The following is a 19,439-nucleotide window of genomic DNA, read 5'->3' on the forward strand; positions in this document are numbered from 1 at the left end:
ACACACACACACACACACACACACACACATATTCTATTTGATTTTCATAGTTTTTCCAATCTCCATAGCATCTGCTCCCACATTGCCAGCTTTACACCAATGTATCCAATATGATTTCATTTTCCAATAATTGTGGATTCCTCTATACTGTAGTTGACAGGATGTTGGCTGGAGTTAACTTACATACAAGAATACAAACAGAAAGAAATTGGGCCTTCAAACCTGCTCCACCATTCAATAAGATATTGGCTGATCTGTCCTCATTTTGAATTCTACATTTTCATTGACCCTGGGTGACCTTTGCTTCCCTAGCCTAACAATGATGTATTGATTACAATCTTAAAAATAGCCAATAACTGTACCTCCACTGCCTTCTGATGCAAATTGCACAATCCGCAAAAGGAAAAAAATCCCCAAATCAACCCAAAAAGCATGACAACAATTTTAATATTTCTGAATTTCCAAAGCTTTCAATTTGGTGACACACATAAGACTATTAAACTGGATAGCAGTCCATGATGTTGAAGCAGTGTATTAGTACAGATACAGGGAAGAGAATTGTGGTCGGGGTCACTTCAGGATGACCTGCAACTACTTGAGTGCCACAGAGATCAGTGCTGAGGCCACAATTAGAGTCATAGAGACATGCAGCATGGAAACAGACCCTTCGGTCCAACTCGTCTATGCCGATCAGATATCCCAACCCAATCTAGTCCCACCTGCCAGCACCCGGCCCATATCCCTCCAAACCCTTTCTATTCATATGCCCATCCAAATGCCTCTTAAATGTTGCAATTGTACCAGGCTCCACCACTTCCTCTGCAGCTCATTCCATACATGTACCACCCTCTGTGTGTGAAAAAGTTGCACCTCTTTTCTATCTTTCCTTTCTCACCCTAAGCCTATGCCCTCTAGCTCTGGACTCCCCAACCCCAGGAAAAAGACTTTGCCTATTTACCCTATCCATGTCCCACATAATTTTGTAAACCTCTATAAGGTCACCCCTCAGCCTCCGACGCTCCAGGGAAAACAGCATCAGCCTGTTTAACCTCTCCCCATATCTCAAATCCTCCAACCCTGGCAACATCTTTGTAAATCTTTTCTGAACACTTTCAAGTTTCACAACATTTTTCCGATAGGAAGGAGACCAGATTTGCACACAATATTTCAACAGTGGCCTAACCAATGTCCTGTACAGCCGCAACATGACCTCCCAACTCCTGTACTCAATACTCTGACCAATAAAGGAAAGCATACCAAACACCTTCTTCACTATCTTATCCACCTGCGACTCCACTTTCAAGGAGCTATGAACCTGCACTCCAAGGTCTCTTTGATCAGCAACACTCCCTAGGACATTATCATTAAGCATATAAGTCCTGCTAAGATTTGCTTTCCCAAAATGCAGCACCTCACATTTATCTGAATTAAACTCCATCTGCCACTTCTCAGCCCATTGGCCCATCTGGTCAAGATCCTGTTGTAATCTGAGGTAACCCTCTTCGCTGTCCACTACACCTCCAATTGTGGTGTCATCTGCAAACTTACTAACTGTACCTCTTACGCTTGCATCCAAATCATTTATGTAAATGACAAAAAGTAGAGGACCCAGCACCGATCCTTATGGCACTCCACTGGTCACAGGCCTCCAGTCTGAAAAGCAACCCTCTACCACCGCTCTCTGACTTCTACCTTTGAGCCACTTCTGTATCCAAATAGCTAGTTCTCCCTGTATTCCGTGAGATCTAACCTTGCTAATCAGTCTCCCATGGGGAAACTTGTCAAACGCCTTACTGAAGTCCATATAGATCACATCTACCTCATCAATCCTCTTTGTTACTTCTTCAAAAAACTCAATCAAATTTGTGTGACATGATTTCTCACGCACAAAGCCATGTTGACTATGCCTAATCAGCCCTTGCGTTTCCAAATATATGTACACCCTGTCCCTCAGGGTTCTCTCCAACAACTTGCCCACCACCAATGTCAGGCTCACTGGTCTATGGTTCCCTGGCTAGTTCTTACCACCCTTCTTAAACAGTGGCACCACACTAGCCAACCTTCAGTCTTCTGGCACCTCACCTGTGACTATCGATGATACAAATATCTCAGCAAGAGGCCCAGCAATCACTTCTCTAGCTTCCAACAGAGTTCTAGGGTACACCTGATCAGGTCCTGGAATTTATCCACCTTTACCCATTTCAAGACATCCAGCACTTCTTCCTCTGTACTATGGACATTTTGCAAGACATCACCATCTATTTCCCTACAGTCTATAATCTTCCATATCCTTTTCCACAGTAAATAATGATGCAAAATACTCATTTAATATCTCCCCCATTTTCTGCGGCTCCACACAAAGGCTGCCTTGCTGATTTTTATAGGGCCCTATTCTCTCCCTAGTTACCCTTTTGTCCTTAATGTATTGTAAAAACTCTTTGGATTCTCCTTAACCCTGTTTGCCAAAGCTATTTCATGTCCACTTTTTGCCCTCCTGATTTCCCTCTTTGAGTATACTCCTACAGCCTTTATACTCTTCTCAGGATTCACTCGGTCTATCCTGTCTATACCTTACATATGCTTCCTTCTTTTTCTTAACCAAACCCTCAATTTCTTTAGTCATCCAGCATTCCCTTTATCCAACAGCCTTTCCTTTCACCCTAACAGGAATATACTTTCCCTGGATTCTCGTTATCTCATTTCTGAAGGCTTCCCATTTTCCAGCTGTTCCTTTACCTGCGAACATCTGCCCCCAGTCAGCTTTCGAAACATCCTGCCTAATACCATCAAAATTGGCCTTTCTCCAATTTAGAACTTCAACTTTTCCAACATTATTTTAAATCTAATAGAGTTATGGTCACTGGCCCCAAAGTGCTCCCCCACTGACACCTCAGTCACCTGCCCTGCCTTATTTCCCAAGAGAAAGTCAAGTTCTATACCTTCTCTCGTAGGTACATCCACAATACTGAATCAGAAAATTGTCTTGTTAACACTTAACAAATTCCTCTCCATCTAAACCCTTAACACTATGGCATATTTACTATGTATAAACGATTTGATGAGGGAAGTGAATGTATATGGCCAAGTTAATGGATAACACAAAAGTAATATGAAGACAAGTGGTGAGCATGTCTCAGGGTCCAAAAAGGGAAAGAAACTGGTTAAGTGAGTGGGCAATACTTCGCAGGTAGAATGGAATATTACGTGTGAGGTTATGCACTTTGGCAGGAAGATTAGAGGAGATGAATGTTGTTTAAATAAAGAAAGACTGCAGAAAGCTACAGCACAGACGGATTTAAGTATCCTCAGGCATAAATCACAAAAAGATTACTGGGAATCAAAGTTTTTGGGGAAAGGCAAGGAAATGGAGTTGAGGATTATCAAGGATATTGATACAACTTTGTTTGTATCACTGATGTACCACAGGAATCAGTGTTGGATCCCTTATGTTTAAATACGTCATGAACTATATAGAAAATATGGGGGGAAATGAAAAATAAGTTTGTAGACAACAAAGATTGACCGGGTGGCTGACGGTAAGGAGGCAGAACTTATGTTACAGGAATGTACGGACAAATTGATCTCTCCAACATCAAGTAGCAACCTCCATTTCTCACTGATTCATTATTTTCTTAATCATCTACTCCTACACACCCAGACTGCCCACCCGTATGGCAGAGAAGCAGTATTAAGAAAAGGCTGCAATAAAGATTTATTTCAAGTAAACTTAATTCATTTCGTTCTTTTTTAAAATGCAACAATAAAGTTAAATGGTGTTTAAAAACAAAGTTTGGAGCCTCAAAATGTCTTTTTAAAATCCAGAGTAGCCCCTTGACTTTTCTGATTAATATGTTAAAAACACTAATGATGAAAAAAGATTGCATTTACCGCACATGTTAATTATGATTAACTGAATGGCATAATAAATTGTAGTGTAAAAGCTGTACTGGTTACGTCTGTATACAAGTCTGTTCGCAAATGTAATTAAAATCAGTTAAATAACTCGTTATTTTAATAATAAATTACTATTCAAATGTAATAAAACCACCTCAATATAAATCTCTTATGAATTATGGACTATTGCTTATGAAGGAAACATTGGAAGCAAATTACTGCATTGTTCTAAATTTGTCAGAGAAGCAGTTCTCCCATAGTAGAGTTACCAATTTTACATCAGTAAAACAAAAAATCTCAACTTTAGCCAATTTTATCAAAATAAAAATTGAATTGCCAAACAGTTGCAGCCTTTTAAATGTAAATTCTATACAAGTTAAATTAATCTACTTATTGAATGGACAAAACATGAGAATAGCATTAAAGATAATAGAAAACTGTTTTAAAAGGTTATTAATAAATATTCAAAAAGGAAACAAAGAGAGAGTAAATAAGTAAAATAAAACAAAAGAATTGTGGATGCTGGAAATCTAAAACAAAATCAGAAACAGCTGGAGAAATCAAACAGGTCTGGCAGCATCTGTGGAGAAAAAGCAGAGTTACCTTTTCAAGTCCACTTCTTAAGGAAGGTCAATAACTCAAAACATTAACTCTGCTTTCTCTCCGCAGATGCTGCCAGACATATTGAGAGTAAGCATTGCTCAAGTTGAAGACGAGCAGCAAATGGCAGGAGAGTGCAAGATTCAATTTAATCTCTGCATATTTAGGTTATTTTGATGTAGGTATTCAAAACATACCTCAGAATTTTCTGATTCCACAAAGGTAATTTAGAAACCATCTACGCAGCAGTCAAAGACTTCAGAAGAACATAGTGAAATAAACAGACTGGTGGTAAATGAAATTTCATGTTGAGATGTGGGTGCACTAACACAGCATGGGAAAAAAACACATGAATTAGGAGTAAAGGCTCAATGGATACAAGACCATAAGAAATAGGGGTGTATGCTATTTGGTCCCTCATGTCTGCTCTTCCACTTAATAGTATCATGGCTGATCTGACATTCTTCACATCCATTTTCATGCGCTTTCCCCATAGCCCTTGATTTGCCCATTGATCAAGAATATACAGTTTATAACGCATCATTTTTTCAAACTGAGAGTACAAGTGAATGTATTATTTTAAAATAGAGGCAACCATGAATGAAGTCGTAAGAAAAGTGTGGAGAAGTATATTTGTACACACCTCAGTTATGACACAATTAAGAATACTGGCCTCAGTTTGGACATTTCACAATAGACAGCACGTTAAAACTATAGTGACCATATAAGCATAAATTCACCAAAATGATGCAGAGGATAATTTACAGACGCTGTGTTTGAATCATGACAATAAGTTTCAGATCAATTCACTGTACTGACAGATTTTATCAAGGTCACAAACAAGATCCAATGTGACTGCAGCAAAGGTGAAATTTCTCTTCTTTCTGCAGTCATCCTCCAACACTCCTCTGACATGGTCGAAGAATTAATTATAATGGCTCCTTTTCCTCTGTACCTTAACTACCAACTCCACTCTTCTCCCTAGAAACAGTCTAGAGATAATCCAGATTTGTCACATTAGATTCTGAGATGAACATCAGATCTCATGCTCGAGCATCGTTAAGAGAGCCTATTTGTCCATTAAATCACCTGACTACCCATCTCAGCTCAAAACCTTCACTGCTAAAACCTTTATTTGTACCTTGCTTATCAGCCTGGCAAGCCACCCACATTCTATGATAGAGTCATAGAGATGTACAGCATGGAAACAGACCCTTCGGTCCAACCTGTCCAGGATGACCAGATTTCCCAACCCAATCTAGTCCCATCTGCCAGCGCTCGGCACATATCCCTTCAAACTCTTCCTATTCATATTCCCAGCCAAATGCCTTTTAAATGTTGCAATTGTACCAGCCTCCACCACTTCCCCAAGCAACACATTCCACATACGTACCACCCTCTGCATGAAAAAGTTGTCCCGTAGGTCTCTTTTATGTCTTTCCCCTCTCACCCTAAATCTATGCCCTCAAGTTCTGGACTCCTCAACCCCAGGGAAAAGACTTTGTCTATTTATCCTATCTATGTCCTTCAGGATTTTGTAACCCTCTATAAGGTAACCCCTCAGCCTCTGATGCCCCAGGGAAAACAGCCCCAGTCTGTTCAGCCTCTCCCCTTTGCTCAAATTCTCCAATCCCAGGAACATCCATGTAAATCTTTTCTGAACCCCTTCAAGTTTCACAAAGAGACCAGAACTGCATGCAATATTCTAACAGTGGCCTAACCAATGTCCTGTACAGCCGCAACATGACCTCCCAACTCCTGTACTCAATACTCTGACCAACAAACGAAAGCATACCAAACGCCTTCTTCACTATCCTATCTACCTGCGACTCTACTTTCAAGGAGCTATGAACCTGCCCTCCAAGGTCTCTTTTTCAGCAATACTCACTATGACCTTACCATTAAGTGTATAAGTCCTACTAAGATTTGCTTTCCCAAAATGCAGCACCTCACATTTATCTGAATTAAACTCCATCTGCCACTTCTCAGCCCACTGGCCCAGCTGATCAAGATCCCCATTGTAATCTGAGGTAACCTTCTTCGTTGTCCATTACATCTCCAATTTTGGTGTCATCTGCAAACTTACTAACTATACTCTTATGCTCACATCCAAATCATTTATATAAAGGACAAAAAAATAGTGGACCCAGCACCAATCCTTGCGGCACTCCACTGGTCACAGGCCTCCAGTCTGAAAAACAACCCTCTACCACCACCCTCTGTCTTCTACCTTTGACCCAGTTCTGTATCCAAATGAATAGTTCTCCCTGTATTACGTGAGATCTAACCTTGCTAACCAGTCATCTGTAAACTTTGGGTCATCCAAAACTCTGCTGACTGTGTCTTAATTCATCACAAGTTCCATTTCCTTATCACCTCTGTGCTCAATGACTTGCACTTGTTTCAGGTGCAGCATTATTAGGACTTTAAAGTTCCTGTTCATGTTTTCATATCCCTCCACAAAGACAGAGGAACAGTTATGTTGACAGATTATGGAAAAATGTAAAAACAAACGGTTGTGCGTGATTTTAAACTTCCCTTATATTGACTGGCAATCGCCTCGTGCCAGGGGCTTGGATAAGGGTGAATTTGTTGAGTGTGTCCAGGGCCATTTCATTGAAACGATGTGTGAATAGTCCAGTTAGGTAAGGGTCCATACTAGACCTGGCATTGGGGAATGAGCCCGGCCAGGTAATTGAAGTTGCAGTGGGGGAGTATTTCTGGAACAGTGACCATAATTCTGTAAGTTTTAAGCTACTTATCGATAAAAACAAGAGTAGCCTTCGGGAGAAAGTATTAAATTGGGAGATGGTTAGCTACCACAATATTAGGCAGGAACTGAGGGCAGCTGTCTGTAAACCCAGATCTGGCATGTGGGAATCTTTTTAAGGCCAGTTGGTTAGAGTTCAGGACCACATTGTGTCTGTCAAAATGAAGGAGAAGGATAGCAAGATTTGGATGACAAAAGAAATTAAGAGCTTAGTCAAAAAGAAAAAGGAGGCATACGTAAGGTTCAGAAAACTAAAGGCCCTTGAAGAATGCAAAGGAAAAAAAATTCAAACTAAGAATTAAGAAGGTAAAAAGGGGCCACAAAATGTCTTTGGCAAACAGGATTAAGGAAAATCTCAAGGCATTTTATACATATATATGGAACAAGTAGGGCGTTAGGGAAAGAGCAGATCCACTTAAGGACAAAAGAGGGAATTTATACATGGATCCGGAGAAAGTGGGTGAGATCCTTAGTGAACACTTGTATTCACAAAAGAGGATATGTTGAAATTCTAGGGCATATAAAAAAGGAAGAGGTCATAGAAATGAACAGCATGGAAATAGGCCCTTCGGTCCAACTCGTCCATGTTGACCAGTTCTCTTATGTAAATCTAGTCCCATTTGCAAGCATTTGGCCCATATCTCTCTAAACCCTTCTTATTCATATACACATCAAGATGCCTTTCATTTGTTGTAATTTTACCAGCCTCCACCACTTCCTCTGGCAGCTCATTCCATACACGTACCACCCTCTACATGAAAAACTGCACCTTTGGTCTCTTAAATTTTTCTCCTCTAATCTTAAACCTCTGCCCTCTAGTTTCGGACTCCCCCGTCCCAACACGAGGTGGCTCCCAGTCAATACAGGGGAAGTTTAAAATCACCTACAATCCTTTGTTTTTACATTTTTCCATAATGTGTCAACATTTACATTCCTCAATCTCAGTGAGAGAATATGAAAATAAGAACAGGAATTTTAAAATCCTGATGTTGAGGGACCCAAAACAAGTGCAAGTCATTGACCCTATCCATGCCCCTCATGATTTTATAAACCTCTAGAAGGTGACCCCTCAGCCTCTGACACTCCAGGGAAAATAGCCCCAGCCTATTCAGCCTTGCCCTAAAGTTCAAACCCACCAACCCTGGCAACATCCTTGCAAATCTTTTCTGAACTCTTTCAAGTTTCATAACATCCTTCTTATAGGAGGGAGACCAGGATTGCATGCAATATTCCAAAAGTGACCAAGCCAATGTCCTGCATAGCCATGACATGACCTTCCAACTCCTATACTCAATGCACTGATCAATAAAGGCAAACATATCAAATGCCTTCTTCACTATCCTATCTACCTGCGACTCCACTTTCAAGGAACTATCCAACTGCACTCCAAGGTCTCTTTGTTCAGTAACACTCCCAAGGACCTTGCGACTAAGTGTAAAAGTCCTGCTCTGATGTGCCTTTCCAAAATGCAAAGCATTTTAGTAAACAGGTTGCTAGGACCTGATGAGATCTATTCCAGAATGCTGAGAGAGGCAGGCGTGGTAATTGCTGGGGCTTGGACAAAATCTTTGTATTCTCTTCGGTCACAGAAGAAGTCTCAGAGGACTGGAAAATAGCCAACATTGTTCCTTTGTTTAAGAAAGGTAACGGATAATCTGAGCCTTGTGTCAGCAGTAGGGAAATTATCAAAGAATATTCTTTGGGATTAGTCTTACACACATGGAAAAATATAGACATAAGAGATTACCTTTTTGTGGGTAAGGTGTTGCCTGTACGGATTTTAGCAAGGTTTTTGGCAAGATCCCTCATGGCAGTCTGATACAAAAGGTGAAGTTATATGGGATCTTTGGTGAGGGACAAGGTGGACACAGAACTGGCTTAGTCATAGAAGGCAGAGTAGCAAAGGAAGGATGTTTTTCAGACTGGAGATCTCTGATTCCACAGGGATCAGTGCTGGGACCTCTGTTGCTCATAATAATACACATACACAAATAAATAAATGATTTGCAGGAGAATGTAGGTGACTGGATTAGATGATTTGCAGACAACACCAAGATTGGGAGAGCTGCAGATAGTGAGGAGGATTGCCAGAGGATACAGCAGGATATAGATAGGCTGGAGACTTTAATCCAGACAAATGCAAAATGATGCATTTTAGGAGATATACAGAAGGCAAGTATACAATAAATGTTTGAACCCTTAGAAGCATTAACATAGAGGGATCCTTGTGTACAGAGTTCCCTTCAAGTGGAAACACCAATGGATCTGGTGTCATAAATCATATGGTTTTCTTGCCTTCATTGATTCGAACTTTACTGTTTGCACTTTTGGAATATTGAGTACTGCTCAGGTCGCCACACTACCAGAAGGATGCAGAGGCTTTGGAGAGGGTACAGTAATTGTTTACTAGGATGTTGGCTGGTTTGGAGGGAATTAGCTATGAGGAGCGATTGGATAGATTTGACTTTTCACCTGAATATCAAAAGGATTAAGGGCTGACAGAAGCTGACAAAATTAAGAGGCATGGATCGTGAAGAGCCTTTCTCTCAGGGCAGAAATATCAATTACTAGACATTGTAGATTCAAGGTAAAAAGGGGAAAGTTTAAAGGCGATGTTAGAGGCGGTAAGTGCCTTGAATGCATTGCCCGAAGAATATGGATCGCACAGAAGTAAAAGATTTTTAGTTTAGAAAGGCATCATGTGTCGGCAGTCTTGATGGGTCGAAGAGCTTGTTCCTGCTGTACTGTCCTGTGTTCTGTATCAACTCATTAAGCTCTTCATTGATAAGCCCCAATATTGTATTAAGTATGCCATTTGTAAACATTTGAAAATGTCTAATCATAGTATTGCTAATTATAACAAAGCAAACACATGAACGTATGAGTGTGTCATCTAAATCACAAATACGTCAAAGGTACAATATTTCAGATGCAGCAATATTACATTTTACCAAGTAAACTGTGTAAAGATAACTGCTGGGAGTTCAAATTTTAGCACCCAGAAAAACTTTGTGGAAGAAATGTTTGAATAAGTACATCATAATATCAAAAACAATGATCAATATTTTACCTCTTTTTCCAAATAGCAGGCTACTGACTCGGTTTCGTTGAAAAGTGAAACACCACACTTGCCCCTGAAGGAAAAAATACATTTATTTAAGCAAAATTCCAAATAAAGTCACTAAATGTTTCCCGTTACAATAGAAAGCATTTAAAGCATTCTTGTCAGCAGGTTTCTGCTTCACCACTGTCTCTTTAATTGGCAGCTTTTAGAAAAAAAATCTTGATTCTTTACCAGGACTCTACCTCTTTCCTCGATGTTTGTCCTTACTGAAATTAGTTAACATTACATTTAAAAATACCTCCTAGAGTGATAGGAAGCAAATTAATGCTTTCCTGCACTCACACCTGACAAGAAATATGTCAAATTATTCTTACAAGGCAAAATACCAAGTTTTGAAATCAGGGAAATAACAGAAGCTTCATAATCTCTCACATGGCTGTTGCAACGTTACCCAAGTCTCACCATTTAAGTTTTTGATGGCTGCAAAATATCAACTGTTTATCATCAGTCTTTTTTTTTATTAGTTCTCTTCACTCGTTCATCAGAGGTATGGCCTCTTTTGTTCTGATGAAAAACCACCAATACAAAACTTGACTCCATAGATCTAACCAGGCTTGCTGAGCAGTTTTAATTTCAGACTGCCAGCTTCCACAGTATTTTGTGAAATGATTTTATTTCCACTTCAAGCTCTGAAGTAGCCTTCCATATTCTCTTTTATCCTAACTGCTGGCACAGCATGAATTCCACAACAGTGGTCTCAAGCTAAAAATCTATCATGTGAAGGATTCTAAGGACCTTAGGACTGTATAGTCTTTATTCTTTCTGAGAATGCCAGACACACAGTTCCTTTAAAATTTATTGCCTGTGTGTGCGTGTGAGCGTACGCGTGTATGTACATATGTTCAGGAACTACATTAACTACTTTTATTGTGCATGAACAAGGAACTATGAAATGTTACAACCATATGAAATGGGGTCAGTCAAGTCCCCTCACTCCATTGGTCGCAACAAATATTTTTATTAAGCTTACAGCTTATCACTCTTCTTAACACAACATTGCAGCTGACTCTTTACTTTTGATTAGTTTAATGTTTTCGTGAACATACATAACACACACATGCACAACAAACACAGACAATAAACTATAAAGGAACTATGTCTGGCATTGACAAAGAATAAAGACTATACAGTCCTGAAGTCCTCAGAATCCTTCAGATTTACATTTTTATCGTGAGATCACAGTTGTATAATTGTTGACTTGCATCATCTGCTGATGAAGTTTGCAGATAACCTTGAGTGTCAAGGTCGCTTGCCCAATTTGCTTTTTCATTGTACTATCTACTTAGATGAGAATGAACAAGGAGGTAGAAACTTTCAGTCCTTCCTCTTATCAATGGATTTTCTTTCTCTCTCTCTGCTGTTAATTTGCAAGCCTGGCTCCATTCTCTTTCCAAGCTGAATAGCTGTACACAATCTTTGATGTACATCTATACACATGCTGAACAAGCTGAATTTGAACAGGAGATGCAAAATTCTTAACACTGACTCAGTTGCCTGATTTCAAATGTTTTAGATAAAATAAATGGTGTCCTAGACTCCCTTCAATCTGTAGTCAGATAATCACAGCAGCCATTTTAGGCATTCTTAGATATTGAAGCTCAGATGATAAAAGTTGAAAATTTACACTGCATATTTTACCACTATCATGGCAGACGTCAACACAATTGAGCCTAATTCCTTTTCAGCCACAAACATACACTTTCCAGAAATAGTCACTGGATAACAGAACAGGAACTTTGCCAGTAGTTTCCTATCTCTAACCTAGGAATTCTGAACCCAGTTATGGTGTACTATTGAGGCAGTGATTGGAATCAACTACCTCGACCTGAGATTGAAACTAGGTGGCTATGATCCACTCAGCCTTAGCTTATCCACTCCTCTAAACCAGAAGGATCCAAATTCAATCCTACCCCACAATTCAAGCACATAATCTGGATAGGCATTTCAATGCATTACTAATATATTTGCGCAGTGTGTGCAGTGCAATCTTTAAAACAAAACATTAAACTTAAGTATCATTAACTCTTGTGAATATAAATGACGATATTGTTTGAAAAAAACAAGGGAATTCTCCCAGTATCTTGACCAACAGTCATGCCTTAAACAATATAACAATGGTCACCCATACCCATACAGTTCTACAAAGAGATCTTTATCTCGGGGACTAATGCTGAATCACAGTTGAATTTTTCCCTTTTTGTAGAGTAGAAACACTAATGCCAATTGCATAGTGCTTATTATTAAGTCAGATTAGGTTAGCTAATATGGGTCAGGTAAAAGTTACCAGAGCCACATAACCCATTAGGTTACTAAGCCATCATAGATCTGAAATACAATGAATTACTATTTAAGGACAGTAATGAAGTATGTTTCTTTTTTAATACCATCTACAAAATACACTGCAGCAACTCACCAGTATTTCTCAATAGCAGTTTCCAAACTAGTGGTCTCTACCAGCTCGAAATGGTCTCCACCAGCTACAAATAGCTCATGAATGGAAACACAAAAACATTGCATGATTCCCTCTAGCTTTCTCACAATTCCAACTTACTTGGATATCCCAATCAAAAGCCTGTGTGCTTACCGCACAAATTTGGGTGCACCTACACCACATGGACTGTAGTGGTTTGAGATGCCAGTTCATCACTACTGTTTCAAAGACAATTAGGAATGGGCAATATATTCTGGGCTTGATAGCAACATTCGTATCATATGAATTATTTTAAAAATCAGATGGACAAATAATATCTGGTCTGCCTGTTCACGTGAGTACAAATGAATCCACGGAGGCTTTCCTTAAATTTAAAAAAGCCTCTCTGGGTTCTGGACAACATCCTTCCTTCAACCAACACTACATCAGCTTTCATTGTTCATTCATTTCATTTCTTGTTGTAGGTGCTTACTGCATATAAAATGTTCACCATATTAGGATATAATGAATAGGAGACAGAAGGGACTATGTTGAGCCTGCACCTTCAGTAAAATCATGCCAGAACTTTTACTCCAACTCCACATTCACGCAATATCCCTATAACCTTAATTCAATTAGTACAGAAAAGTCTATCAACATCTTAAATATACTCAACAACTAAACCACAGAGCTCTCTATATCAGAATTATTATACATTCACAGTCTTTTGAATGAACAAACCTCTTGTCTCAATCCTAAGTAGCAAACAGAGGCTGTGAACGGACGTATAACTTCTGTAGCTTAGGAAGCATTTTTTTCATTACCTTCCTAGTCAAGCTCACTAAGGCTTTTGTATGTTCATTCTTCTAAACTCCAGGAAATACAGACTTAGTCTGCTCTGAACTTTTGTTGCACTCTCTGTATGGCATATACATCTTTTCTTTGGTAAGGAAACAAACTGCCATCACCATTCTGGGTGTGGCTGCACTAATGCCCTTCATAACTCCAGTAAGAATTCATTACTTCTCTCTAATCTGTTTGTAATAACAAGCTAATGTTATTAATCTTCTTAACTTCTTGCTATACCTGCATGTTAACTTTCTGTCATTTATGTGTAAGGATACACACGTCCTTCTCAAAATTCCCAGTGGCTCACCACTCAAACATTTTCCTGTCAAAGTGAATAACTTCACACTTTGCCACTTCATTTTTCATGTGTCATATTTTGACCCATTCAGTCAAACTATTTCTCTCTATGATCTCCTCACCACTTACTTTCTCACCTAACTCTGTATTGTCCATAAACTCAGAAGACAGGACCAACTGCAACAAACCAAAGTCATTCTATTGCAGAAATAACAGAAACTGCACTACAAAATTCATAAATAGCTGAATGCTTAATTAGGCATTTTTATTTCATTTTGGTTTCCCATTACAGCAGCAGCGAGTTCAAAAGGTCACATTCTCACCAAGGCTCTTGTGTTTATTCATCATATAGGTTTAATTTAGTAAAATGTCCTCAGACATTAAATGCAGAGCAAATAGGAAAGATGATTGCACACAGTCAAAACTTATATTGTGAGGAAAATGTCAAAGCCAGAGAATAAAGTAGCAAGTGAAGATGTTTAGAGTGAGAACTAGATGGTGGGACAAAAATATTAAAAGACTTGTCGCATGAGGATAATGTGCAAAAAAAGCAGGATGAGAGGACCACAGTACAGTAAGATGGTGCAGAGCTAAGAGATGGGGGGAGAAAGCAACAAGAACTTCAAAAATCAGTACACTGAGGTACAAAGGTTGCGTGAGGACAGCTTCATGTCAAGTGAACAGAATCTGTGGCGGACTGGATGTGGACAATTTTGAACAAGGTGGAGTTTGCATAGAGTGGGATGACAACAGTGAATAAGGGAGTGGGGATGGAACTGAAGTAACAAAGACAAGGTGGATGTGAAACAGAAGAGAGTCAGGTTGGGGAACAGGAGATGGAAACAGAACTAACATTAAACTTAATGAATCATAGAAAATAAGATTTAAAACTTCATTTAAGGTCAAACAATTAACTGAGATTTGCAACTTCTGGATCAAACTGAACAGATAGAGTGAAGGGAGTGTTTCGAAGGACATTTACTGGAAAGAATATTCCACATTAAATATCATGTCTGATAAACTGTCCACAACAGAGGTAGACATGGAATTGCAAGTGTTGTGAGTACCAAGGGGCAATATTAAAAAAACTGTATGATGGAATTAATGGAGTGGAGGAGTTGCTGGAGACAGACTGACTACATGGGACAGAGAAGACTAGGACTGAACAATGGAAATGAATTAAAAGCAGATGAGGGGATGCATAAGGGAACACACTGAAGTGATTGCCTACATCAAATGTCATGGATTATCATTACAAACAAGAAATGATGTGCCACAGTTCTAGTCACAGAATATGATATCCCTGAATATTTTGACTAAGATAGTCTTGGTGTTCACGTTATGACTGAAGCAGTAAGTGACTAAATTAGTAAATAGGTGGTAAAGTAATAAGACAAGCAGAAAGATTTGACATTTTCATATTTTATTTTCCCTTAGACGTTTGTTTCAGAGATGCCTTCGCTACTGCCTCTGAACCTGTAGGGCCAGTATGAATTCCATTTCAGGCAACAGATGATGCAGCCAATAACTTAGTCTAACAGGTTGATATCAACTTGCAAATCCTTTTAATACACCCCTGGCAGGAATAACAGCCAGAGCTTTTTGGTCAGCCATGATTCGCATGGACTGACTTCCCACAATTTATAGCCTCTAGTGACAGACTTGTAACCCATTACAGAAAAACTAGTTTGTAAACTGACATAAGTATGTGCTACAAAGCCCAGGAAAATAAAAGACAAATAATGTTTATTGTAGTTCTACATACTGGGGGGAGAAAGCAACTCTAAATATTGAACCGCTTTATTCCTGCATTAGTTTTCAGCATTTCAAGGTTTGAACTTACAAAAGTAGGTGATCTAAGACCAACAAACAAGCAGTCCTTGGAACGCACGAGAAAAGAAGAAAGTAATTTTAGACAAACAGTGGATTAACTATTCTATGGGTAAATTAATCAAATTCTATTTAATTGTGAAAGTAGGCATGTCTTTTATGCAGAAGGATACAAAGCTGGATGTATGTTTGCTCGCTGAGCTGGAAGGTTTATTTTCAGACGTTTCGTCACTATACTAGGTATCATCATCAGCGGGCCTCCGGTGAAGCACTGGTCTTATGGCCCGTATTGTGTGCTTAGGTTTCCTTGGGTTGGTGATGTCATTCTGGTACTGATGTCATTTCCTGTTTTCTTCCCTCAAGGGGTGGTGAATGGGATCCAAGTCAATGTGTTTGTTGATAGAGTTCCAGTTGGAATGCCATGCTTCTAGGAATTCTCGCATGTGTCTTGGTTTGGCTTGTCCTAGGATAGATGTGTTGTCCCAGTCGAAGTCTTGTCCCTCCTCATCTGTACGTAAAGATATAGTGAGAGTGGGTCATGTCTTTTTGTGGCTAGTTTTCTGCCAGTTTGTCCAATGTAGTGTTTGTTACAATTCTTGCAAGGTATTTTGTAAATGACATTAGTTTTGCTGTTGTCTGTATAGGGTCTTTCAAGTTCATTAGCTGCTGTTTTAGTGCGTTGGTAGGTTTGTGGGCTACCATGACGCCAAGGGGTCTGAGTAGTCTGCCAGTCACTTCCGAAGTGTCTTTGATATAGAGGCGAGTGGCTAGGGTTTCTGGACGTGTTTTGTCTACTTGTTTGGGTTTGTTGCTCAGAAATCAGTGGACTGTGTTCATGGGTAACCATTCTTTTTAAATACACTGTATATGTGATTTTCCTCTGCTCTTCGTAGTTCCTCTGGGCTGCAGTGTGCAGTGGCTCATTGAAATTATATTCTAATGCAGCTCGGTTTGTGGATGTTGGGATGATTCTCCCTGTAGTTCAGTATTTGCTCTGTATGTGTTGTTTTCCTGTAGACGCTGGTTTGAAGATCCCCATTGGCTGTTCACTCTACTGCAACATCTAGAATGGCAGTTTGGTGCTATTTATCTCTACTTTAGTGAATTTTATGCCAGTAAGGGTATTGTTGATGGTCTTGAAGGTTTCCTCTAATTTTCTTGCAATTAGTGATGGCAAAGGTGTCATCCACGTAGCAGACCCGAAGTTTGGGCTGGATGGTTGGCAGAGCTGTTTGTTTAAGTCACCCAAGACTGGAATTGAATCAGAGTCCCTAACTTTGTGAGGCACTACTGAGCTACCATTTAAACAAGTACACTATCAATGTCTGTAACATCAAGACAAAACCTGTAATAACTGAATGTTTGATGTACGTGTACATGCATAGTTTTGTATATATGAAAAAGATTCATTAGCATTTTTGACGTAGAATCTTCATTCTAGAGGAATGTGAATTAACTAAGTCCACAATTAAAATAAGCTGCAACACAAAGGCCTGTTCTTTTTGTTAGCCATGCCGTCGTTATTTTCAGTGTAAAAGTAAGTTACACATGGGTACCTCGTGGGATCCCCAAAATAGCACATTCCGAAGGGTCTGCCCAGGAAACTGAACTTTCTGCTGGGAAACTGTCATCTTCAGCAATGTGACATTCCTTTACACTGTATGAAATCTCAAGCAAAGACAACAAAAAGGATTGGTACGCAAGATGTCGAACCTTGCCAATTCAGAGCAAAGAATTCTGAACAATTCTGAATATATCACTGAAATCCATCAAGCTTCAATTTGGTCTAAATGCTGCCATCATTATTTACTTCAAAAATGCAATGATTTCTGATGAAGGAACATCAAGACCACTAATCTGGCTTTCAAACATGCAGTTGATCTGTTTCAATGTTCAATCCTCATTTTTTATTTGCACATTCACAAAACTTAAAAAGAGTATTGAGTGAAACCTAATTGCTCTTGCAAAGTGTTAGTATTGGTTCAATGGGCCAAGTGGCCTCTTCTGTTCTCTAAACACGCCATGAGATATTCTATGGTAAAAACAATGACTGCAGATGCTGGAAACCAGATTCTGGATTAGACTGGTGCTGGAAAAGCACAGCAGTTCAGGCAGCATCCGAGGAGCAGGAAAATCAATGTTTCGGGCAAAAGCCCTTCATCAGGACCACTCTAATCCATGAGATATTGTATGAAACACTATGAAAGCAGACTTGAAGGGAACAGCAGGAGATGATTTGAGGGAAGATGACCATTAAATAATATGTAAGGAAGTATGTAAGGAAGTTGAGTAATCAACAGTTTAAAAAAAATTTAAAAAGATTATTCACATGCAAACAACAAAATTGAAAGATCAGAGAAGAATTCTGAAAAAAACTTTGGGAGTACATGTACTGTGAAACAGTTGAATTTTATCAACCACTTTTGGCAGATAAAAATGAACCAAGCATACATGTAAACTCCTCAAGATCATTACTGTAAAAGTCAACATCATGACTTTTATCAACAAAATGATGTTGACTTTTACAGTAATGATTCTGAGCAGTTTACATGTATAAGTTTACATACATAATATTACAAAGCACATACATTTCATGGAATGCAAATACATGCCACAACAAATTATCTACTAAACTTAACATTGAAACCCTTCAAAACTATTCTAAATCACTGTCTGAATCATCAAATAATACAGCCAATAGAATGATTAGATTCCCTACAGTGTGGAAATCGGCCATTTGGCGCAGCAAGTCTACACCGACCCTCCAAAGAGTAACCCACCCAGACCCATTTTCCTACACTTACCCGTGATTAATGCACCTATCACTATGGGCAATTTAGCATGGCCAATTCATCTGACCTGCACATCTTTGGCTGTGAAAGGAACCTGGAGCACCCGGAGGACACCCATGCAAACACAGGGAGAATGTGCAAACTCCACACAGATAGTTGCCCGAGGCAGAAATCGAACCTGGGCCCCTGTTGCTGTGAGGCAGCAGTGCTAACCACTGAGTCACCATGTTTCCCAATCATCTCACAGATCTTCCTCAGTTTTATTTATTCTGCAATTGTCCTAGGTACTGTCAAGTGCATGCCATATTCTATATGCCATATTTCCCTAATATCAGGATCAAGTTCATTTCGTACATCTATAATCCAGTAGCACAATTCTGCTAGTGAGGGTGCTTGCCTATTTCTACATTTATCGAACACTTTCAAACATCCAATTGTTTCATATCTTTGAGAAACTGTCCTCGAGAGGGCGAATAATAAACACAGCTAAAAGCTAAACAACTTTCTCAAGACCACTGGGTATAACTGCCGTGTTGGTGTTGGTTGTTCTCACATCATAGACTATATTGTTAACATAGCGTGATCTGAACATGAACTGGATGAGCAAACCTCTCACTTCCTTAAGTCCCTTTAGTCTCAAAATCCACATTTTTTATCAATTTCTTGTTCAAGCCATCATCAATCCACCATCTCTCATAAGCATGGACGACAATGCCAGTCTGAATTTACTCTTTAGTGAAGATTTGCATATGACTGTTGGTTTAATTTTATGCCATGGGTCACACAAGATGAAAAAAAACATCAATTGTGCGTTCTTGTTGCTTTACAAGGATGCTTTCTTTCACCAATTTTGATTGGGGTCTTGTTTATTGG

The 19,439-nt window shown here is 39.3% G+C and overlaps 1 protein-coding gene across 2 annotated transcripts in view; it reads right to left on the reverse strand.

Moving 5' to 3' along the window:
* Nucleotides 1-19,439, reverse strand: part of mta3 (metastasis associated 1 family, member 3) — a 154,776-nt gene that overhangs the window by 81,167 nt on the left and 54,170 nt on the right. For both annotated transcript variants that reach the window (XM_060831404.1, XM_060831405.1), the window contains one exon: nt 10,335-10,398. In XM_060831404.1, coding sequence (XP_060687387.1) covers nt 10,335-10,398 — 64 coding nt within the window. The remainder of the gene's footprint in view (nt 1-10,334; nt 10,399-19,439) is intronic.

This window comes from Hemiscyllium ocellatum, chromosome 10 (genome assembly GCF_020745735.1).
Source record: "Hemiscyllium ocellatum isolate sHemOce1 chromosome 10, sHemOce1.pat.X.cur, whole genome shotgun sequence".
Classification (NCBI taxonomy): domain Eukaryota; kingdom Metazoa; phylum Chordata; class Chondrichthyes; order Orectolobiformes; family Hemiscylliidae; genus Hemiscyllium; species Hemiscyllium ocellatum.